The sequence below is a fragment of the Nicotiana tabacum genome, chromosome 19 (assembly GCF_000715075.1).
Source record: "Nicotiana tabacum cultivar K326 chromosome 19, ASM71507v2, whole genome shotgun sequence".
Lineage (NCBI taxonomy): Eukaryota > Viridiplantae > Streptophyta > Magnoliopsida > Solanales > Solanaceae > Nicotiana > Nicotiana tabacum.
This window is the reverse complement of record NC_134098.1, coordinates 6,330,707-6,356,191: the sequence shown is the minus strand read 5'-3', so window position 1 is coordinate 6,356,191 and position 25,485 is coordinate 6,330,707. Positions and strand designations below refer to the sequence as shown.

Sequence of the window (25,485 nt, the reverse complement as noted above, 5' to 3'; positions counted from 1 at the left end):
AAAATAGATAAACTCGAGTTCGTCCTTTGATACGTAATAAAATTGATCGAATAACGAATATTATAAATATTCATATTTTTTATTTATATTTTTATCTAAAAAAAGACTAAAGCAAAACTTAACAAAGTGTATCGGACTGTAAAACAAGTAAAAGAACTTGTCTTATGACCAACTTGGTTCTCATTAATTAACCTATTTACTTTGGAGATGGTTGAGTCAATTCCTATGACTAGTGTTAAACTAAAATAACTCACAATTAGCTTCAACATAGGAATTTGACTCAAAATTTGACCTATATCTTTTAAAGTTTGGAATAAATACAATTCTCTTCCTCAAAAATGAATAGCAAGTACTATGTAACATAGCCAACTAATCTAAATTTAAATATGACTTCTAGACATCAACTTAAAGATTTTTAAGAAAATATTTTATATTCAAAATCATATACACAAATCTTAAATTTTCATACAGTTTTTCAAAATGAATAAAAATAGTCAAAGAAAAAACTATTTAACCTTTTAAAACAAATAAAAGTGTTAAGTATTTATTTGAGACGTGGTACAATTTCTGCTTTTGAAATGAAAATCTTTTCGAAAATGAAAATAAAAATGACATTAGGTAGCAGTCTTAAGCACTCTTATGTAAAACATAGTATTTATATTTTAAATATTATTTAAAGTTTAACCAGTTTTGACAAACTTCTGCTCAACTTCTTTGAATGCTTTAAACCTTAAAATTTTTGTAAATTTTGGTTTATTTGTGTATTGTGCCGCGAACTCAAATTAATTATGTTATTCAAGATAATAATAATAATATAAAATAAAATTAAAAAACTAGTGGGACCCACCACACGTGTTAAGCAGCTAGAACCTTCGAAATCCCATCTCAGCGTCACATTTTTCCACAGCCAAACAAATAATTAGAAGCAGATCAACAATAATCTCTAACCAAAGACAGACACCAAAAGACCCCCCCCCCCTCCCCACCCCCACCCCCACCCCCCAACACACACACACCAGATGAACCCATTTTTGTGCTGAACTGCTAATAAATGAAGATTCTCAGGTACTTTGTCCTCTGACTAGACTGATTCTTGTTTTCTTTAGAAAACATTCTTGTTTTGGGTATTAAACTGTAAAAGGTATTAGCTTTATGTTTGACCTCTTCACTTTCAGTGGAAGGTCTGTCTTTTTTATAATATTCAACTTATATGTTTCTATTGTGATTATGTTATTGAATTTGTATTCTCTTTTAGCATGTGGGTTTTACTGGTTCTTGATTTATGGTGAGGCGGTGGGTAGTGTGAGGGAAGAAGAAGAAGAAGAGAAATGGGAAAAGAAACTTGTTTTTTGGTCAATTTTAGATAATGGAATTAGAAGAATATAGAGACCCACAGAGATAAGAGTTCAAGTTCTATGCAGTGTCCGGAAAATTTTGCGCAATCAAGCCACTTATTAGGTAATTATACAACAACATACCCATTATAGTCCCACAAGTGGGTTCTAGGGAGTGTAGTGTGTACGCAGGCCTTACCCTACCGTGAATGTAGAGAGTTTGTTTCCAATAGACCCTTGCGCCAAGGAAAGATGAAAATAAGGAGTAGCAACAAACAATAATGAAAACAAAATAATAAGAAAATGAGGTAAAAGGAACAACATATAGTGATAGAAATCTAACAATAATAGAATACATGGCTGATACTAATATCACTGGAATGGGAAGGAATTATAACAATTATAGAATACAAGACCGACACTTATTAGATAATTGTAAGGTAAATATTTTGATAAACATTAATTTGGTAATGCTGTAAAAATGATACCTAACCTGTGATAAAATTCATTGACAGCGTAAAATAATCTTCACAGTCAGTGCATATAATTTAAATCCTATAAATAATTATATTTTTCCTGTAACGAAAATCTTTAAGCTAAGTTGTGTCTCTCATTTGGTTTCTCTAGGGGCTTCCTGTGTGTGTGTGTGTGTTTGGTTTTTTTTTTTGGGGGGGGGGGAGGTTAAAAGGAAGCTATATGTTTGATGTTTTATTCATTTTACTGAAATATTAAAATCTGGAGAAAATAAGACAGAGAAACCCTTCAAAAGTATCTATATTTGATCTATGACTCTATGTAGTGTGTTTTGTTCCTCTTTCACTTACCAAGGGAATAAGATATTTTTGTTTGTACTTCGCGTCCTTTTTTAGCATCTAGTATCCGCAACCAACTAATATAGGGGTAAAGTGCTCCCTGTCGAATAGGAATGGATTCATTCCTAGATTCAAACTCGAGAGTTCTGGTTAAGAGAGGGAGGAACCACCCTTTTGTTCGGTGGTTATTTCGAATTTACTACCACATCTGCAACTGTGCAGGATCACCCCAACCTTGATAGCTATGCGTGTCTTGATTATTATATGAACTTGCTAGTGGTCTGCTCAGGCATCTTTACTGACATGAATCATACATTAATCTATATAGTACTACTAATTGATATCTATTTAAAATATGGAATATGAAAGATACTTAGACATTTATGTATTTTGTCATATCATTTTTTACACAACCAACATACGTCTACTTGAGTTTCTCAAAGTAGAGTCAGTTTAAAGCATGGATAAAAGAGGAGGGTTACAGTAGGTCAGGCAGCCGACATAAAATAGTAAGTTCCGCCTTTTCCCTTAGATAACAAGGAAGTATGTTGTTTCCAGCCCCAAAACTTGGTTAATAGGTTTACCCCTCTACCATTCTTGACTTAAATATCATACTTGGTTCACTAACAGGATTCAAACTCCCGACCTATGCCTATAACATCTACTACCTTGCCGTTGAACCAAAGCAGTCGGGTCTAACCAAAAGTAAGTTCATAAGAAGTGTAAAGTCTCCCATGAATAAGGCCTCATTTTTACAGCAGTAACTATAGTATTTCTTAAAGTTGCTGAAAACGCATCTATGGAATGGCAATAGTAAGGATCTGACCAAGTTAGGTATAATCAAGTGCATCTAGATGAAGGGAACATAATTCCCTACTTTGAAGCATCAACTTCACCATGCAAAAGCAAGTAGTTGAGTCTTTTCATCAAGCATTCTCTGCCTTTTCATTAAATGTAAATAGTGAGAAATGTTGAAGAGAAGCCCGTGCAAGACTTGGAATTTCTTGACGGATTTTGGCCGTCTGAATAGAAGGGGAGCCTTGGCGTAACTATAAAGTTGCTGCCATGTGACCGGGAGGTCATGGGTTCGAGCCGTGGAAACCTCTCGTAGAAATGTAGGGTAAGACTGCGTACAATAGACTCTTGTGGTCCGGCCCTTCCCCGGACCTCGCGCATAGCGGGAGCTTAGTGCACCGGGCTGCCCTTATTTTGGCCGTCTGAAGAGCTGTTGATACTTGATACAGTCTTACTAAGATTTGAAAAGACGCACCTTTGGAGCTTCTCCATGTCATTAAATGTGGTATACCTTCAACAAAATTTATTCATTTCTTTTGGAAAATCTCCAACCAGAAGTTTTTTTATTGTATAAGGGCCTCATATAAAAAAAATCATGTAGAGGCCTATTGTCCACCAAAAGTCTGATGAAAATATTAATTTGTGGCTACTTTCAAGCTTTAACTTGATGGATTTACTCCTTCATTCGTTGCTATACACCTTGTCACTCATGCTATAGGGATGAATTATGGAATGACCTAGTGGGTTAGTATTCATCATCAGCTTGTAGCAAGATATATATCCCTTTCTGCGGGAAGATGTGCTTCAAAATGTGCAAGATCCGTGATCCATGCTCTCGTATATAGAATGCACTTTCATAAAGTATAGCATTTCTCTATATGTTACCTAGAAAAGACAAATTAAGCAAAACCTCGATCTTCTGGAAATCTTTAGTCCACTTCCCGAGGTGGTTACACTTTTTTTTTTTTTTAATAAGGTGAAGCAGTTACACAACTTATGCTGAGCCCCCCTCCCCTTGGCTCCTTTTTGCCCTTTGACTGGTAACCGGCGGCCAACGCATTACGTAGTACCTGGACTCACTTTCAACCTCCCAATTTTGTGCACTCTCTTGTTCTAAAGATATTTAGACAGTACCATTGTATCTGCAAGAGCCAAGAAGCTATATTTAGAATGCATTTTAGTTTTGGAATTATTGTCGATGGTGAAAATCTAAAGAATATAAAATAATTTTGGTTGAGAAGAAATAGATTTTAAAAGTGTAAAGAAAATAAAGGAAAGCATGAAGTAAAGAAGCTACTGCTATGCTGGAATTTGGGGATAGGTATGTGGTGCATGATCCTTGTTTGCTTATTTTGGGGAAATCGGAAGGAAAGGAACAGAAGAATGTTTCTAGAATCTTGTATTAATCTAACGACCTTACTTGAAAAGAATTTGTTCTATAGACTCTATCCCTGTTTCCTTGAGTTCTACAGAAGCTTGTATGAATGTACACCAATTTATTAACCCTTTATTTGACTAAATTGCTTTGGTGGGTCAAGAATGAAAACCTGCGGAAAAATTTAGCTTTGCTGGTTGTCTGAAGGAGCTTGAAGCAGTCGAGCAACTACACTGTGCTTCTTTTTTACAGTTCATGTACAGTGTTGGCGTCCCCTTTTTTGCATCTTTAGTACAATTTCTTTGCAGTTTTATTCTTAAATTTTTTTTAAAAAAAAAACGAAGGCATGAGTTCTAAACATACTCTTTTCTGGAAAAGCACTATGCTTTCAGTAGCTAATCTTTTTATTATGAACAGCTATTGGAAGTTAGTTGCTGTGTTGGTAAATGCCTTAGGTTTGCTATTCTACGCATCAGTCATCTAAAATATCATTAATGAAAAATTGAGGATTAACTGCTTGTGTATTAATGAAGAAATGATTCGCTTGGATTGCTGAATCCATAATGTAATTATCTGGTCAACTTGAATATAAACAAGTATGGTCCCTCCAAATCCTCTGACTCGAGCATGACCCATAAAGTGAGGATTACACTGTATATGTGCTGTGTGCAAGTGCTATTATAGTGTGATTTGAATGCACATATTATTCTGATAAATTGTTTATAATGAAATGGACTGTACTAGTAGTTACCTTATGCTTTTGATTTTACGAATTTCCTTAGTCAATGCAACGGCAAAATGTCTTCTTTATACTAGTCTGCAAGAAGGGGGCAAATGATGTATTACGACAATAATAACTTTCTTCTCTCTCCAACCAAAGAGAGAGAAGGAAGAAAGAAGAAAACGAGGTCTCTTTTCCCTATGGACGGGAACAACCTCCCCTTTTCTATGAATTGGTTGAAAGATCCTTTCTTCTAGTTTGTATTATAGCTGGTAATTAGCAACCAGGTCCATTGTTTTTGAAAATTGCAACTTGTTGCTGCATCTGATGCAACTACATATGGATATAGGTACTCCGATCATACAAGTTCTGGTGGCTGAAGTTGTGTATTGGTAGCGTCTTCCACTATCTAGCAATGGATTTTTCATTTCTTAGTAATTTCCTGTTGTTCAAACCCCGATCTGCAAAGGATATGGCTTCAACTGTTGTATCTACTAGTACCCTAATGGAAGCACCTAAACAAAAGGCTCAGTTTGATGCTAAGTTTTGGAAATGGACCCTGTTTTCATTTGTTCCTTGGGCCAAAGGATCTGAGGGTAATATTCAGATGCCAACAACTGTCAACAAGAAGCTGAAAAGGCGCAGGCAATCTCGTGAAAGTGTAGACTCTCTAGCTCGGACGTCAACCATACGCTTTAGACCATATGTCTCGAAAGTTCCTTGGCATACAGGTCCAAGAGCTTTCCTTTCACAGTTTTTCCCTCGATATGGTCATTATTGTGGACCAAACTGGTCAAGTGGGAAAGACGGAGGGTCTTTAGTTTGGGACAGAAGACCGATTGATTGGTTGGATTTTTGCTGCTATTGTCATGACATGGGCTATGATACTCATGACCAAGCTGAGCTTCTCAAGGCAGACCTTGCATTCCTCGAGTGTTTGGAGAAGCCTCACATGAGTACTCGAGGAAATCCTCATACAGCTCTGCTTTACAAGACTATGTGCATTTCAGGTGCAAAGAATTTGCTATAGTAGATTTATTCTATATTTTTGAAGGGGAGCCTTGGAGCAATGGTAAAGTTGTCTCCGTGTGACTTATAGGTCACGGGTTCGAGCTGTGGAATCAGCCACTGATGCTTGCATCAAGGTAGGCTGCCTACATCACACCCACTTGGGGTGCGGTCCTTCCCCGGACCCTGCGTAAATGCGGAATGCTTCGTGCACAGGGCTCCCATACTCGTCTGTCGATAACTGATTTGGTAATGTTGTTTGTTCTAAATGCAGGACTCAGGAACATATTGATGCCTTACAGGCAACGCCTCATTAGCTTGCAAGCGAATCAATTATCTTTCGGATTTGGATGGCTCAGCGGTATCATGGAACCTGCAAAATGCTTGAAAGACCGTTTCATATGGTTGCAGAAGTAGCTATGTGAATAAATCGCGGGGTCCTATATTAGTCATGGAAGCTGAAGCAGCTGCGATCTGAATGTTGAAAGTTGAAGATTGCACTTGCCGAACAAGACATTTCTGCAAATTCCATTTCATCAATGCCTGGGATAATATAACTGTTGAACTGCATAATGATGTAATTAGTTGTTTCACTATTCCAGTACTTGGTTGTTTAGCTATTCCAGTGCTTGTACATTATTCTCAATTTACAGTATATCAAATGTAAAGTATTTTCTATGTTTTTGTTATAAATTTTTGGAGCTAGATTATGGTTAGAAAAGATGTTTGGAACTAGTGTATGATTTGAAAGGAAATCAACTGCTAGATGAATATTAATATATGGGAAAACCAATAACATATCAAGTATGATCTCATTTTATTGACAACATGGATACTCTTACTTTGTAGTGTTTAATGTGTTGTGTTGTTTATTTAGTATTCATTCTGAACTTTAAATTTTAAAAAGGTACAGCTCCAAGTAAAGTGAAAGGCTTCAGAATGCCTTCATATTTAAAAAGAAAACATTTTATTCTTAGGAAAGCGAAGGGGAGAAGAAGGGGGAAAGAACGCACACGTATTATGTAAGCTAAACCTTAATAAGAGGTCTTGAATTTATTTAATATTTTTTGTTTTGTTTTTATTTTTGTAATCTTGATCATTCACGCGGTTACCTGATAATTCCTACTACTAGAGATACTTGGTAACTCAATCACACTAAGACTTATATTATATTTTATAAGAAATATATACTGACGGTTAAGGTATTTTTACAAATTCTTATAATGTAATAATCTCAATTTTTTACCACTAAGTAGATATCAAAATAATTTCATACATCTGAAGTGAAAATTTAGGTTTATCCACTCTTTATAAGAAATAACATCTTCAAAAGATACTTTATTATTTTAATTGTGAAAGATATTCGCCGATATCAGTATTCTAGAAGCGTCAATAAAAAATCTTCATTTGATTCTAATCTAAACGAAAGATAGTCGCCGATATCAGTTTACGTCCCACGTATTATGTGATTTGCTGAAGATTGCATAATTTGTTTATGCTCATTACGTATTTTTTTTATGTGTATGAACGTGTTTGGATGAAAGTTGATCGAAAGGATGCGATTTGGCGCAAAAAGAAAAGTGAAGACACAAGAAAAATAATTGGAGGCAGCTTGTCCACCAACCTTGCGTCACGAGACCCCTAGCAATAGGGGAACCAATAACAGAAAAATTGGTATGGTACAAATTTTATAAAATAATTGACCGAACCGAATCATTGACACCCGCGGCAACGTGGGTAGAACCTCATGTTCTCACAAAAAGACCACTTTCTTACGCATTTAGAAGGTACATTTTCTCAATAAGTAGAAACTCTAAGTGTTACTTTTATGAAAAGTGTAAAACTAACAGCAAATGATTGTGCGAGTGAATCTACAATACTTTGCGGATCTGCCTTGGATGGATGCAGAGCTAATCGATTATCAAATATAAAATGTTCCTAAAAGGTGTTAGAAACCAAAATACTATATTAAATTCCATTATGTCCTAAAGTATTATATGGAATACATAATAGTTATTTTTTTTGGTTTCATATTCGTTATTCGGTATCCATATTGGGGCCCGGGCCTCGACTAAATCCGGATTTGCGCTGGTTAAAGATGTTACCTCTCTGCCACAACCTTTGTTGGTAATAGTTATTAATACTTATTATAACAACTAACTAAACCAGAAAATATTCTAACTTAAAGGATGAAAACGTATCTCCTAAAGCATTCCTAATTTAGCTAAAAAAGTTGTGTAATTATAGAAATTTAAATGACAAATGATCCATCATATCTGTAAATAAAATTCAAATTAGTGAATAAGATCGTGTTTCAGTAGTCTTGCTTTTTTTTTTTATCTTACTAAAAGATTAGGTTATCACCAAAGGGAATCTTGAATTTTAATGCTCATTATAAAAATTTATTGTGTAACTATCTTATGAATTTTTTGATCATTCAAATATATTTTATGATGTTTACGTATCAAACTTTAATTTTATAAAATTTGAGTAAAACACCATAAATGCAGCCGCGTTCTTTGCCGGAAAGCTAGATTCTCCCTCATTATCACACCATTCCCTTTTCCTCTACAATGGCCTAATTTTTCTCATTTTCATATGGTAATTATTTTTATTTCTCATCCGATGTCTGATATTTTTATTGGCATCTGGCTATATTCCGATTTGTATTGGGAAATCCTACGAAAAGAAGCCTTGAAGAAATATTAATTTTTTCTCTGTGTGATCTATAAGTCACGAATTTGAACCGTGGAAGCAGCCACTAATGCTTCCGTTAGAGTAGGTTGTCTGCATCACACCCCTTGAGGCACGACTCTTCTCTAAATCCTGTGTAAATGCGAGATACTTTTTGCACTGACTACCTTTTTCTTATGGGAAAATCCTACATTGGAATATAAAATGTTCTTTAACAAAGATAATTTCGTACCTAGTACTCAAACTGAAATCTCTAATTAAGAATAAAGACTACATTTAAATTTACTACAGCCTTCTATATCATATGCTAAAGTTTAGCACTTTGACATAATGTAGCATTGCATCTAAATATAAAAGCATTTATTAAAGAAGATATTTTCCATTCCCAACCAACAAAGCAACAAAACATATACATACAAAATATAGAAGTATCCAATTCTCACCACCCAACACTCCACTACTTGCCCACAACTCTATAAATTCCAACTTTCAGTCAGTTCACGGACCATACTAACAACCACTGCAAAAGAAAAAAAAAATCCTCTATCACCACAATGTCATCCAAAAATATTAATAGTCCGACGAGCATCATCGGACTATTAATCTTCTTAATTCTAATAGGGAACCATCATTATCATTGGGCTGTCGCTGACAGCCCAATAAAGACAGTAGTGGTTCTCGTAATGGAGAACAGGTCATTCGACCACATGTTAGGGTGGATGAAAAGGCTCAACCCGGAAATCAATGGCGTCGACGGGTCCGAATCTAACCCGATTTCGACAACGGATCCGAAAGCTCGTCGGATTTTATTTGGTGATCAGTCTCATTATGTTGATCCTGATCCAGGACATTCATTTCAAGCAATACGTGAACAGATATTTGGGTCAAATGACAGTTCGAAAAATCCAGCACCTATGAATGGATTTGCTCAACAAGCTCTTTCTATGGATTCTAATATGCCTGAACAAGTCATGAACGGATTCCAGCCTGATATGGTAATTACTATTATTGTTACTGTTACTCCTATATTATTCTTATAATTTTTTTTTATTTTATCTTTTCTTAATTTTTGGATAAATAAATTAAACCAAGTGCAAAATAGGGAGGGAAAAACAAAGGAGAGGAAAGCTTCATTAAATATTTAATGTTTTGGTATGAGAAAGTTAAGTTTACTATTTGAGGAGATAAATGGACTTTTTCTAAAATTTTAATATATTTCAAAATAGTTTTAACTACATTTGTAATTTAAAGAAGTATTTTTGTAACATTTAAAAGAAAATAACATGTTTAAGTTCACCCCGAAAATAGGTACATTAGCTCTTGTATTCTGAAGGAAGGGAGCAAAATTTTGAAATAAATAAATAAATAATAATAATTTATCAGCATCCGATGTCTCTTTCAAACGATGAATGCGGGACATGTATTCTGTATATAAACTTTTTATCTCTTAGTTACAATTAAGTGATATATATATATAATCACTGATATGTGAATTTTAAGGTTAAAAATGATTTGATTTGGTATAATTTTCAAATGTTGTGGATAAGAATTTTCTAAAAGTTTAGGTAGATATGAACACATTCTCTAGGATTTGACGTATATAATATCTTTTTCTTCTTTCCAATTTATTGAGTCTAATAATGAGTAGCTGGTAGCTACTATACGTAACAAATAGTTGTTTTTGTATTGCCTTCCTATAACTAATTACGAGACATTAAATAGTAATATTAGATTTGCCTATTTTTATTTCAAGTTTTCATCGGCTATGGACACCTTCCTCTCTTTTTTTTTCGGTTGGTTTATTTTCCGGTGTCCGTTATCATTTGACCAAATCCAAATCCGAATCCGAACCCGAGCCGAGCCGAGCGATTGACGACGACGGCACGAAGCTTGCTTTCTTCTTAACTCTTTAAGAGCTACAAGAAGAGCAATTATATATATACCCACCAAAAATCTTTTCCTCTTCCAATATGGGACAATGTCTCATTGTCAAGAGGGGAAAACTTAAAATTTTTACTCAAAATTTTTATTTTTTCCTCCATTTCCCATTCACCCTCATTTTAAGACTATTTCATCTTAAATAACAAAAAAATCTCAACAATCCCCCACATGAATGGGGAATGGCTATATCACGGAAGTATGCATGGAAAAACTGTGTGATTTGCAAGCAAAGACTAATCGCATCTCGATAAGTAGGTTTCCCTTTGAACTTTCCGTAGTGAACTTATGTCGGATATACTCGGTCAATCGGTAGATTTGATATCTTTGAACCGTCTATCTTTGGTGTATACCTAGACAAACATAAGTCACACAATCAACCCTTAACCGTCTTTGGTTCTCATTGTTGTGTTCGTTTCAGCCATGAACACCGCCTGGTTTCATAAGTGCGTAGAGAACTGGCCTTACAAAGTTCTCCTTGAAGCGGCTAACATTTCACACTTACATAGGTGATTCCTAAACGTGTCATCCTATAGATACACTATTTGATATACCCCGTATCAAATTTAAAAATCATTAAAAAGCCTTAATGATTTATCCTTGGTACTGAATATTGTCTCATCACGAGAACAGACTAAAATTTTATTTGATAATGTTGAACCGTCATTAATGACTTTGTTTGATCTCCTTGAACCTAGATCTTGGGATCTCCAGTCTTCTAGGTAGAGTTACTGCCACAATGACTTGTTCTCGGCCATAGCCCCATTCCCCTTGATGATTTCTCAACTACCTCTCTAGTTAGGCCTTTTGTACGTGGATCTGACACATTATCACTTGACTTTACATAGTCAATCTTGATAATTCCTCAAGAGAGTAATTGCCTAACGATTTTATGTCTTCGTCGTATATGATGAGATTTACCATTATACATAACGCTCCCAGCCCTTCCAATTGCCGCTTGACTATCATAATGTATGCATATTGGTGCCAACGGTTTGGGCCAAAATGGAATGTCTTCCAAGAAATTCCGGAGCCATTCAACTTCTTCACCGGCTTTATCTAAGGCTATGAATTCAGCCTTCATTGTAGAGCGGGCAATACATGTTTGTTTGGACGACTTCCAAGATACCGCTCCTCCACCAATAGTGAATACATATCCACTCGTGGACTTAGAATCAGTTGAACCGGTGATCCAATTTGCATCACAGTATCCCTCAATCACCGCAGGGAATTTACTGTAGTGCAAGTCAAAGTTCTGGGTATGTTCTAAATATCCCAAAACTCGTTTCATTGCCATCCAATGAGATTGGCTTGGATTGCTCGTATATTGATTCAGTTTACTTATAGCACAAGCTATATCTGGTCGTGTACAATTCATGATATACATTAAGCATCCCAACACACGAGCATAATCCAATTGTGATATGCTTTGGCCTTTATTCTTTGCTAATGCAAGATTCACGTCAATTGGAGTCTTTGCAACTTGTAAGCTCAAGTGCTTGAATTTTTCAAGTACTGTCTTAATATAATGAGATTGTGACAATGCCAGACCTTGAAGAGTCTTATGGATCTTAATTCCCAGAATTAAATCAGCAACTCCCAAGTTTTTCATATCAAACTTGCTATTGAGCATACGCTTAGTAGCATTTATGATGGCAATGTCATTACTCATTATCAGCATATCATCCACATATAGGCAAACAATGACTATGTGATTTGGAACATTTTTAATGTACACACATTTATCACATTCATTTATCTTAAAACCATTTGACAACATTGTTTGGTCAAATTTCGCATGTCATTGTTTGGGTGCTTGTTTTAGTCCGTAAAGAGACTTAACAAGTCTACATACCTTCTTTTCTTTACCTGGAACCACAAACCCTTCAGGTTGTTCCATGTAAATTTCTTCCTCCAACTCTCCATTTAAGAAGGCCGTCTTAACATCCATTTGATGAATTTCAAGACCATACACTACAGCTAATGCTACTAACATCCGTATGGACGTAATTCTTGTAACTGGAGAGTATGTATCAAAGTAGTCTAGACCTTCTCGTTGTCTATACCCTTTGACTACGAGCCTTGCCTTGAATTTATCAATAGTGCCATCATCTTTGATTTTTCTCTTAAAAATCCATTTAGAACCCAAAGGTTTATTTCTAGGAGGAAGATCAACTAATTCCCATGTATGGTTGTTCAATATGGATTCTATTTCACTATTGACTGTCTCTTTCCAAAATAATGATTCGGAAGAAGTCATAGCTTCTTTAAATGTTTGAGGCTCATTCTCCAATAAGAAAGTCACAAATCTGGTCCAAATGAAGTAGACGTTCTTTGACGTTTACTACGTCTTGGATCCTCCTGATTACATATACTTTCTTTTGTTTCTTCCCGAGGTCGTTTAGATCCTTCACCAAATGACTCACATTCCTTTTTATACGGATATATATTTTCAAAGAGCTCAGCATTATCTGATTCTATAACCGTATTATTATGAATGTCGGGATTTTCTGATTTATGAACCAGAAATCGATATGCTTTACTATTTGTCGCATATCCTATGAAAACACAATCAACGGTTTTCGATCCTATCTTTACCCTTTTGGGTTTAGGAACTTGCACTTTTGCCAAACACCCCCACACTTTAAAATAATTCAAGTTGGGCTTCCTTCCTTTCCATTTTTCATATGGAATGGATTGTGTTTTGCTATGGGGCACTCGATTTAATATTCGATTAGCCGTAAGAATGGCTTCCCCCCACAAGTTCTGTGGCAAACCAGAACTTATCAACAACGCGTTCATCATCTTTTTTAATGTGCAATTCTTTCTTTCCGCAATCCCATTAGATTGGGACGTGTAAGGGGCTATTGTTTGATGAATAATTTCATATTCTAAACATATTTCTTCAAAAGGAGATTCATATTCACCACCCCTATCACTTCTTATCATTTTTACTTTCTTGTTAAGTTGCGTTTCAACTTCATTTTTGTATTGCCTGAATGCGTTTATTGCTTCATCTTTACTATTCAGTAAGTAAACATAGCAATATCGAGTACTGTCATCAATAAAAGTTATGAAATACTTCTTTCCACCGCGAGATGGTATTGACTTCATGTCACAAATATCTGTGTGAATTAAGTCTAAATGATTTGAATTCCTTTTAACTAACTTATAAGGATGTTTAACATACTTAGATTCCACACATGTTTGACATTTTGATTTTTCGCATTCAAACTTAGGCAGTACTTTCAAGTTAATCATTTTCCGCAAGGTTTTATAATTGACATGACCCAAATGTACATGCCATAAATCATTTAACTCAAATAAGTAAGAAAAAGCTGAAATATTATTATTGTTTTCCACAACCATTACATTTAGATTGAAAAGGCCCTCGGTGAGGTAACCTTTTCCTACAAATATTTTATTCTTACTTATGACAACCTTGTCGGACACAAAAACGCACTTAAAACCGTGCTTAACAAGAAGTCCAGTAGAGACTAAATTCTTTCTCATTTCGGGAACATGAAGGACATTGTTCAAAGTCATGACCTTGCCAGAAGTCATTTTCAGAAGAAGATGTTCTTCTACTTAACTACGTTATGTCTACAGAAGTTCATCAAGGAAGATATTCCTGATCTGCCAGATAAAACTCCAGAGAATGAACGCTTTGTCGTGATTGAAGCGTGGAAGCATTCTGATTTTTTATGCAAGAATTATATTCTTAGCGGACTGGATGATAATCTGTATAATGTATACAGTGGTGTGGAGATGTCAAAAGAATTGTGGAATGCGCTTGAAAAGAAATATAAAACTGAAGATGCCGGGATGAAGAAATTCGTTGCCGCAAAATTTTTGGACTACAAAATGGCAGATAGCAAGTCTGTTATTACCCAAGTCCAGTAATTGCAAGTGATTATTCATGATCTACTTGCTGAAGGTCTTGTCATCAATGAAGCATTCCAACTAGCAGCAATGATTGAGAAGTTGCCTCCATTGTGGAAGGACTTCAAAAATTATTTGAAATACAAACGAAAGGAAATATCCCTTGAAGATCTCATTGTTCGGTTGAGAATCGAAGAGGACAATAAAGCTACTGAAAGGAGAGGCCGTGGAAATTCAACAATAATGGGAGCAAATATTTTTGAAGATAACAAAAAGAGAAAGAAGGCTTCTGTTCCGAAATACAACCCAAGCAAGAAGCGGTTCAGTGGAAACTGCTACAACTGTGGAAAAATCGGACACAAATCTACGGAGTGTCGTGCTCCGAAGAAAGACAAGAAAAGGGGTCAAGCAAATATGGTAGTAAAGCATGATGATGTTGATAACTTGTATGTCATGCTTTCTGAATGTAACTTGGTGGGAAATCCTAAACAGTGGTGGTTTGATTCTGGAGCCACTCGCCATGTTTGTGCAGTTAGAGAAGCTTTTGCTACTTATGCTCCTGCTGGACCCGGAGATACAGTTTATATGGGAAATGCTTCAACAACAAAAGTTGAAGGATATGGGAAGATATTTCTGAAAATGACTTCTGGCAAGGTCATGACTTTGAACAATGTCCTTCATGTTCCCGAAATGAGAAAGAATTTAGTCTCTACTGGACTTCTTGTTAAGCACGGTTTTAAGTGCGTTTTTGTGTCCGACAAGGTTGTCATAAGTAAGAATAAAATATTTGTAGGAAAAGGTTACCTCACCGAGGGCCTTTTCAATCTAAATATAATGGTTGTGGAAAACAATAATAATATTTCAGCTTCTTCTTACTTACTTGAGTCATATGATTTATGGCATGTACGTTTGGGTCATGTCAATTATAAAACCTTGCGGAAAATGATTAACTTGGAAGTACTGCCTAAGTTTGAATGCGAAAAATCAAAATGTCACACATGTGTGGAATCTAAGTATGTTAAACATCCTTATAAGTCAGTTGAAAGGAATTCAAATCCTTTAGACTTAATTCACACAGATATTTGTGACATGAAGTCAATACCATCTCGCGGTGGAAAGAAGTATTTCATAACTTTTAATGACGATGGTACTCGATATTGCTATGTTTACTTACTGAATAGTAAAGATGAAGCAATAAACGCATTCGCGCAATATAAAAATGAAGCTGAAACGCAACTTAACAAAAAAGTAAAAATGATAAGAAGTGATAGGGATGGTGAATATGAATCTCCTTTTGAATAAATATGTTTAGAATATGGAATTATTCATCAAACAACAGCCCCTTACACGCCCCAATCTAATGGGATTGCGGAAAGAAAGAATCGCACATTAAAGGAGATGATGAACGCGTTGTTGATAAGTTCTGGTTTGCCACAGAACTTGTGGGGGGAAGCCATTCTTACGGCTAATCGAATATTAAATCGAGGGCCCCATAGCAAAACACAATCCATTCCATATGAAAAATGGAAAGGAAGGAAGCCCAACTTGAATTATTTTAAAGTGTGGCGGTGTTTGGCAAAAGTGCAAGTTCCTAAACCCAAAAGGGTAAAGATAGGACCGAAAACCGTTGATTGTGTTTTCATAGGATATGCGACAAATAGTAAAGCATATCGATTTCTGGTTCATAAATCAGAAAATCCTGACATTCATAATAATACGGTTATAGAATCAGATAATGCTGAGCTCTTTGAAAATATATATCCGTATAAAAAGGAATGTGAGTCATTTGGTGAAGGATCTAAACGACCTCGGGAAAAAACAAAAGAAAGTATATGTAATCAGGAGGATCCAAGACGTAGTAAACGTCAAAGAACGTCTACTTCATTTGGACCAGATTTTGTGACTTTCTTATTGGAGAATGAGCCTCAAACATTTAAAGAAGCTATGACTTCTTCCGAATCATTATTTTGGTAAGAGGCAGTCAATAGTGAAATAGAATCCATATTGAACAACCATACATGGGAATTGGTTGATCTTCCTCCTGGATATAAACCTTTAGGTTCTAAATGGATTTTTAAGAGAAAAATCAAAGATGATGGAACTATTGATAAATTCAAGGCAAGACTCGTAGTCAAAGGGTATAGACAACGAGAAGGTCTAGACTACTTTGATACATACTCTCCAGTTATAAGAATTACGTCCATACGGATGTTAGTAGCATTAGCTGTAGTGTATGGTCTTGAAATTCATCAAATGGATGTTAAGACGACCTTCTTAAATGGAGAGTTGGAGGAAGAAATTTACATGGAACAACCTGAAGGGTTTGTGGTTCCAGGTAAAAAAAAGAAGGTATGTAGACTGTAGACTTGTTAAGTCTCTTTACGGACTAAAACAAGCACCCAAACAATGGCATGCGAAATTTGACCAAACAATGTTGTCAAATGGTTTTAAGATAAATGAATGTGATAAATGTGTGTACATTAAAAATATTCCAAATCACATAGTCATTGTTTGCTTATATGTGGATGATATGCTGATAATGAGTAATGACATTGCCAACATAAATGCTACTATGCATATGCTCAATAGCAAGTTTGATATGAAAGACTTGGGAGTTGCTGATTTAATTCTGGGAATTAAGATCCATAAGACTCCTCAAGGTCTGGCATTGTCACAATCTAAGTCCACGAGTGGATATGTATTCACTATTGGTGGAGGAGCGGTATCTTGAAAGTCGTCCAAACAAACATGTATTGCCCGCTCTACAATGGAGGTTGAATTCATAGCCTTAAATAAAGCCGGTGAAGAAGTTGAATGGCTCTGAAATTTCTTGGAAGACATTTCATTTTGGCCCAAACCGTTGGCACCAATATGCATACATTGTGATAGTCAAGCGGCAATTGGAAGGGCTGGGAGCATTATGTATAACGGTAAATCTCGTCATATACGACGAAGACATAAAACCGTTAGGCAATTACTCTCTAGAGGAATTATCACGATTGACTATGTAAAGTCAAGTGATAATGTGTCGGATCCACTTACAAAAGGCCTAACTAGAGAGGTAGTTGAGAAATCATCAAGTGAAATGGGGCTATGGCCGAGAACAAGTCATTGTGGCAGTAACTCTACCTAGAAGACTAGAGATCCCAAGATCTAGGTTCAAGGAGATCAAACAAAGTCATTAATGACGGTTCAACATTGTCAAATAAAATTTTAGTCCGTTCTCGTGATGAGACAATATTCAGTACCAAGGATAAAATATTAAGGCTTTTTAATGATTTCTAAATTTGATACGAGGTATATCAAATAGTGTATCTACAGGATGACACGTTTAGGAATCACCTGTGTAAGTGTGAAGTGTTAGCCGCTTCAAAGAAAACTTTGTAAGGCCAGTTCTCTACGCACTTATGAAACCAGACGGTGTTCATGGTTGAAACGAACACAACAATGAGAACTAAAGACGGTTAAGGGTTGATTGTGTGACTTATGTTTGTCTAGGTATATACCAAAGATCGACGGTTCAAAGATATCAAATCTACCGATTGACCGAGTATATCCGACATAAGCTCACTACGGAAAGTTCAAAAGGAAACCTACTTATCCAGATGCGATTAATCCTTGCTTGCAAATCACACAGTTTTTCCATATCACACAATTTTTCCATGCATACTTCCGTGATATAGCCATTCCCCATTCATGTGGGGGATTGTTGAGGTTTTTGTTATTTAAGATGAAATAGTCTTAAAACGAGGGTGAATGGGAAATGGAGGGAAAAATGAAATTTTTGAGTAAAATTTTAAGTTTTCCCCTCTTGACAATGAGACATTGTCCCATATTGGAAGAGGAAAAGATTTTTGGTGGGTATATATATAATTGCTCTTCTTGTAGCTCTTAAAGAGTTAAGAAGAAAGCAAGCCCCGCGTCGTCGTCACTCGCTCTGCTCGGCTTCGGATTTGGATTTGGTCAAATGATCGATTGATTGATTAATTTTTTGGACCAAATTTATTTGTTAATAGTAAATATTAACATAAGATTATCCGCATTTAACGGATATGTTCCAATTCGTGTATTGACCACCAGCTGCAATAGCAACCGCCTAATGCTCTTCCCACCATGGCCAAGTGCTTGCTCCACAAACAAGCTAGTGCATGCTCCACCATGGATGGTGGAGGGTCATTCATCTTCAAAGCTAACTGCTATAAATATGTGCAGCAGCTGTTGAAGAAAGATACACCAAACTGAAAATGCTCAACTTTGGCTATACATTGCACTCCTTCCTCTTAGCATTTCCATACGATTTTCTGAGTTTCTACTCCTTTGTTCTGCATTGTTTTAACTTCAAACAAAGCAACTGTAAGTGTGATTTGCTACCGAACTTTGTGTTCGCTGAAATACTGGGGTTTGAAGTACCGTTACACCAGTGTGTGATTCGTTCTATCCTAGGAGGAAATAATCCATAACCTTTGGTACTAGGAGGGGATTAAATTCCTTAAGGAAACACTGTGAATTCAGTGGGCTCGAATTAATTACTGTTTCATTACGATAACTTATATTTCCCAGAATTATTATTTATAAATACAGCAATATTGGCGGGACTAACAATCTTAAGGAATTTAATATTTATTTCTGTATTTGTGTTATTCTTATTATTCTGCAAACTAAAACCTTTGTGGTTTTGTGTACTCCCGTTTTGGAGAGTAAAGCCTTCGTGGCGTTTTGTTGGAAGATTAAAATCTATGTGATTTTTACTCTATATATATATATATATATATATATATATATATATATATATATATATATATATAACTTCTATTCTTACTAGTGAGTCCACTTGAATACTTTTATCTTCCATTCTTACTACTGAGTCCACTTCAACTATACTTCCAAATTTCTGTTATAACCGTTAAATTAAATTGATTGTGTAGAACACTTGTATGCAGTCAGCATATAATTTTTAAATCTACAACTAATTAAGGTTAAATATATTATGATTATTATCAATGTAATAAAATTTTCACACTATTAGTGAAATTTAATCTCTTTTAACATATTATTTATTTGATTCAGGTTAACAATTAATGGTATGGGTAAGTTTTTTTGTTTTTTTTAAGTTAAAACATAATTTAACCTAAATAGATTAGTTATTGTTCAGGTGGCGGCCTATAAGACCCTTGTATCGGAATTTGCGGTGTTCGACCGGTGGTTCGCGTCGGTGCCGGCGTCAACTCAACCGAACCGGCTCTACGTTCACTCCGCCACATCTCACGGCGCCACCTCAAATAATGCGTCGCTGTTAGCCAAAGGTTATCCGCAGAGAACAATCTTCGAGAACCTTGACGATGCCGGAATTAACTTCGGAATATACTACCAGAATATTCCGGCGACTCTATTCTACCGGAATTTGCGTAAGCTCAAGTACATTGGGAAGTTTCATCCCTATGATCTCACCTTCAAAAATGATGCTAAATCAGGAAAGTTGCCAGGTATTGATCATGTCAAATTTACGGTTTATGTTTAAATTTTTGAGTTTTTAAAAGCAGGTTTAACCAATTAAGTTTCGTTTCGGAAACAAGTTATCCAAGAATTAATTATTCGAAGATTAGTTATTTCGGGATTGTTATCCCACCCTCCAATACTATAATTTTGGGATAATTAATAATTGTACCGCAATTTTATTCCAACCAAACTTGGGATAAACTTATATCAAATTTAACCTCGAAATTAATTTACTTTCAATTCTATTTTTAATCAAATGGTTTGAACTAACTTGGGTTAAACAAAATTCATAACTCAACTTACCTGACTGAAACTTTTTTTTTTTTAAACAAAAAAATTTAAAATCATTTTGTCATTTATTTTTTATTTTTTTAAGAATTTGTTTAGTAATCTAATCAAATTAAAAGAAACTTTACTTTTCTTTATAGAGAGAAACTGAATAAATAAAAACAAAATTATCTAAAGGAATTCACAATTTCTTAATAATATTTTTCATCTGTTGATTACTTGATATATAAAGTTATCTGATACTTTTGCTAGTAGAAAATATCAGATGTTCCGTAAATTAATTGATATGCGCGCAAGATGATCAGGAATAATTATATATATATAGCATTAGCGAATAGAATTTAAACTTGTATAAAGTAAATTTGACACTCGTAATACTAGGGTATGTTGTGGTGGAGCAGAGGTACATGGATTCAAAGCTACAGCCAGCGAACGATGATCATCCATCGCATGATGTATATCAAGGACAGATGTTTATGAAGGAGGTGTACGAAACCCTAAGGGCGAGCCCACAGTGGAACCAAACCCTTCTCGTGATCACGTACGACGAGCACGGAGGGTTCTTTGATCACGTCCCTACACCTGTCAGTGGGGTCCCTAACCCTGATGAAATCATAGGAGAACCGTTTGATTTCAAGTTTGATAGATTGGGTGTTAGGGTTCCTACAATTATGATCTCTCCTTGGATTGAAAAGGGCACAGGTATGAGCACCTTTAACTTGTTCCTATATATTCATCTAATTTTTACGCACTGACAATTTAAAAGAATTAGAAGATAACAACAAATAATTGTATTCATAATAAGTGAAATTTGTAAAAAAGCAAAAAACACAAATAACATGTTTGAAATGTTAAATTACACGGATAATGTAAATATTATTTTAGTTGTCTGTGTATATAAGTTAAATCTGAAGAAAATTATAGGATTCAAAGAACATAGATTGATGGATTTAATTTTTTATGAGAATCCGTTTTTTAAATAAGATACTCTCTTACTTTTAATTTATGAGTCTTACTTTCACTTGTAAACTATTAAAAAAATTAACATCATCTAGTAAATTTTTAATTTCAATATTTTTGTTATATTCTTAATAACATTCTCTTATAGGAATGACATGACACATATGGTTAATATTACATACTCAAAGAGTAATTTCCGGTATACATACCTTTAGTGTAAGATCATAAGGTTCAAAATTTTTATTATGTCCTTAAAATTTATGTTGAGTCAAACTAAACTAAAAAAATTACATAAAGATATATATCATAATTTTCATTCTTAAAATTCTTTGAAAATAAATCTTGTGAAAGACAAATAGTTTGACACCCAAATAGTAAAAATGTTGTAAACCAATTTCACTTTGCTACTCTGTTTAGCTTAATTGATAGATATTGAGCTAGATTCGCTAAGGGAGTATATTATCTAGAAAAAAAAAAAAATAAGCGCATGATATGTATTTTTTTAATAACATTTATCACTTAAGTATAATAAATTAAAATAATTGTCGCATGCACTAGATTCAAATATAATTTATAGTGATTTCAAGTACTGCCGACTTAAGAATTGTTTTGACTTTTGAATCCTTTTAAAGGGTGGGTTTATTGTTTATAAAACTAATTCTGAATGCTTTCTTTTAAAATTCTAATGCAAAAAATGAGAGTAAATAATTTTGAACTTTTAGATCTCATTGCTTCAAATAAAATATAAGCACTAAAACAGACGACAATTAGATCGAATAATTTCCACTAAAAAAGAGAATAATTGGTCAAAAGTGCATAATACCGCCGAATTGCATGACATTTGAAGTCACTTAGTTCCCATTTGCATCTATCATGTAAGTACCTTGAATAATTGAAGAATTAATATACAGTACGAAACTTTTTAATATAATAATTGCATTTTCACCTTTAACCTACTTATTTTAAGTTATTGATTCCACCTTTTATAGGTTGTTAGCTTTAGTTAATTTTTGAAAGACCCGATATATATATGAAGTCAAGAATTTTTTTTAAGGGTGTTCAAACTTGAAAGAATTAAAAAAATTTCTCAGACAAAGGGTGTTCAAAATATATTATATGCCTTCAAAACCTAATATTTTACCTATATACGCAATGACGAATAATAGTCAATTGACCACCTTTTAAGACATGTGACTTCGCCCCTACTGATATATAAAAATTATTCTCTAACGTACTTAAGAGTATGATCTAGTGGTCAATGAAGTGGGTTAAGAACCACGAGATCGCATATTCGAGGCCCAACGAAGACAAAAACGCTAAATGATTTCTTCTCATTTGTCTAAGCTTTGACTGACAGAGTTTCACAATACTTGTGTTGGTAGCAAATATTTTGTGAAATTAATGGAGGGACATACAAATTGACTCGAACACGATTTATACTTAATAATTGAATTTGTTGTTGACAAGTGAATGCTTATCTATGTGTCAACAAGTCACATCTCACTTGTTGGATCCCTCATTTCACAACAACTTTTATTAACGGTGTGAATTGCTTTTAAATCTAAACTAATTGCTGCCCATCCATCCCACTTTTATATGATGTAACATGTGAATATACAGATGAGTTTACTGAATTTGTTTGAAAAAGATATGTGCAAAAGTGGTCTTTTTCACACGAGAAGGACACTCCTTTTTTGCCTCGAATAATCTTTTTATTTATTTTTAAATCATCTTAATTTTCTTGTCCAATCAATTTCTTTTAATGTCATAATTTATTAATTTACGTTGCTATAACCTAACAATATATACACAATTCTTATATGTACTATATGTGAGTTTGACAATATATAGATTTCTAGATCTTAAGATCTATTACATTTATTATGATGGTAGCAATATATAAATTCTGCCAAGTATTGAGTTACTTTGGCGTGTGCTATATTATTCTTTTCTTTCTTTACCTTATTAAAACGACTCTGAATACAACAAGAAAAAGTTTTACTATAGATAATAATAAAATCACTTTTTTTCGTAGTAATAAATGGTAATAAAAATAATAATCATAAAGACTATTCCTTTGAAATCGTTAGTTTACTCCTCTTTAATTATGACTTTTTCAATCTAGTACACTCTTTTATGAAAAATACATAAGATTTTATTACTTGAAAGGGTTGACTTTTGCATTTAGTGTAAATTTTATATACGTAGTCTGTATATGTATAGGGTAATACTAGTTTTTTTCCTCTAGGCTTATGATTTCCATTGAAGGGAGTTATAATTTCTACCTTTTCTTCCTTTTTCTTGTCATTAGCATAAAGTTTACGATTTGTATTGATGAGGAGGGGGGTATGATTTGCATATTCATTAGTTACTTGTAATTTTCATATGGCTGAATAGTCAAATGACATTTGTACTTGTTCCGTTTTGACATCACGCTCCCCTATTACCCGACTTTCATCCAAACATTTAAACTTGATTAAGGGAGGTGGAATTTATAATATCAAAACGGAACAAGTATATTCGACATTTTAACAATAGTAAAAACTTGTGTTATTAGAAACAAAACTAAGCAATTTATTGAATATTGAAATGACATTATCTATTTTTGATTTTGTTTTGCAGTTGTTCATGATCCTAATGGATCGCCGTTTCCGACGTCGGAATATGAACATTCATCGATTCCGGCGACGGTGAAGAAGATATTTGATTTGCCATCACCTTTTCTTACTAAAAGGGATGAATGGGCTGGCACTTTTGAACACATTCTACAAATTAGGAAGGAGCCCAGAACTGATTGCCCTGGTTAGTCATCTCAACTTCAAATACTTTATATTTCTTTGACATTTAATTTCAACAAAAAAAACATAACAAGATAGTTTTTGTACAAGTGAAGTATTTAATTCAGTGGCGGATGTAGTATATTGCCAGCACATCATGTGTATATTAAGTATACGTCACATGTTCGAACCTTATTGCGGACAAAGTATGATACTTTAAGTTGAGAGGAGGGAAGAGGGGCAGGTGCTTATCACCAATCATCGATTATGAAATCAGTAACGGAGCTAGAATTTTCATTAAGGGGTGTCAAATTATGTAAAAGTAATCATACGAAAAGATCAAGAGGAATCAACATAAAGTATATATGTATATAAATAAAAATTACCTACCTATCCAGTGTATTTTTCGGACGATGGGATGTCAATTGACACCCCTTATTATAAGGTGGCTCCGCCATTGTGTAAAACAAGGTGGACGAAAAAGGGGTTTCACTTGAATCCCCTTCATCAGGATATCATATTGTGCAAGCAAATATGTTTACTTATATATAAATTGTTGAATCTCCTTACATAAGAGAAGATCTTCGTATAATGTCAATGGGGTTCAAAATTTATTGCACATTCCGTTTAATGATTGCCTATCCTGGACGGGACTGTTAAAAAGGAGTGAATAGCTGCTCCGCATATCTGACTCAGTCTCCCGAGTAGCTTCCTTACTCGGTTGCCCTTTCCAAAGCACCTTCCATATAACCTTTGCCTTTGTCTTATAACAAAATCTTGGTTCCTCAACATTATATAACCTAACTTTGTGTTTTTCCACAGAGAAACTTCCAACTCCAACAAAGATCAGAAAGGCAGAAGCAAATGAAGATGCAAACATAAGTGAATTCCAACAAGAATTAGTGCAACTCGCGGCGGTTCTAAAAGGTGATCATCTCCTAACAAGTTACCCAGAAAAGATAGGCAAGAAAATGACTGTAAGAGAAGGGAAAGCTTATATGGAAGACGCCGTAAAACGCTTCTTTGAAGCTGGATTTTCTGCCAAGAAAATTGGTGTTGATGAAGAGCAGATTGTGCAAATGAGGCCTTCTCTCACTACAAGATCATCTACTAATTTGCACCCTTAAAGATGTACTAAGAAATATTCAAACGAAATGTACAAATATACTAAGATGTGGTATTGTTGAAGCCATGATATGATGTAATTATATTACTCCTGTTACAATTATAAGTGTTGAAAGCTATGTTACTCGACTCTTCAAAAATATCATTAGGTGTGTCGGATCCTCCAAAAGTAGTACTTATATTTTTTAAAGATCCAACACGGGTACAACAACATTTTGAACGGTCCCGCAACATAGGTTAAAAGTACCTACTTCAAGTTCCAACTAATGTTGGAATCATA

The 25,485-nt window shown here is 34.6% G+C and overlaps 2 protein-coding genes across 3 annotated transcripts; both read left to right on the top strand.

Annotated features, from left to right (window-relative positions):
- Window positions 1–927: 927 nt before the first annotated feature.
- Window positions 928–6,738, top strand: LOC107787179 (uncharacterized). Of its 2 annotated transcripts, none has more exons than XM_016608715.2 (3): window positions 928–1,065; window positions 5,387–6,047; window positions 6,320–6,738. In XM_016608715.2, exons 2-3 carry the CDS (start codon window positions 5,453–5,455, stop codon window positions 6,460–6,462), a joined length of 738 nt encoding a protein of 245 aa, XP_016464201.1. In that variant the 5' UTR covers window positions 928–1,065; window positions 5,387–5,452; the 3' UTR covers window positions 6,463–6,738. The 2 variants fall into 2 exon arrangements, with proteins under 2 accessions (XP_016464201.1, XP_016464209.1); XM_016608723.2 differs by lacking the exon at window positions 928–1,065 and adding an exon at window positions 1,079–1,141.
- A 2,479-nt stretch (window positions 6,739–9,217) lies between these two features.
- On the top strand, window positions 9,218–25,345 carry LOC107812485 (non-specific phospholipase C2). The gene is made up of 5 exons (XM_075239619.1): window positions 9,218–9,734; window positions 19,712–20,042; window positions 20,725–21,045; window positions 23,926–24,105; window positions 24,903–25,345. Exons 1-5 carry the CDS (start codon window positions 9,294–9,296, stop codon window positions 25,205–25,207), a joined length of 1,578 nt encoding a protein of 525 aa, XP_075095720.1. The 5' UTR covers window positions 9,218–9,293; the 3' UTR covers window positions 25,208–25,345.
- The last annotated feature ends 140 nt before the right edge of the window (window positions 25,346–25,485 follow it).

What these genes read in the sequence shown, in the direction of transcription:
- LOC107787179 (XM_016608715.2), top strand. Translation starts at nt 5,453, where the DNA reads ATGGATTTTTCATTTCTTAGTAATTTCCTGTTGTTCAAACCCCGATCT. An exon ending in CAAGACTATGTGCATTTCAG is followed by an intron (nt 6,048 to 6,319) that starts GTGCAAAGAATT and finishes TTCTAAATGCAG; the next exon opens with GACTCAGGAACATATTGATG.
- LOC107812485 (XM_075239619.1), top strand. Translation starts at nt 9,294, where the DNA reads ATGTCATCCAAAAATATTAATAGTCCGACGAGCATCATCGGACTATTA. An exon ending in TTGGATTGAAAAGGGCACAG is followed by an intron (nt 21,046 to 23,925) that starts GTATGAGCACCT and finishes TTTGTTTTGCAG; the next exon opens with TTGTTCATGATCCTAATGGA. An exon ending in GCCCAGAACTGATTGCCCTG is followed by an intron (nt 24,106 to 24,902) that starts GTTAGTCATCTC and finishes GTTTTTCCACAG; the next exon opens with AGAAACTTCCAACTCCAACA.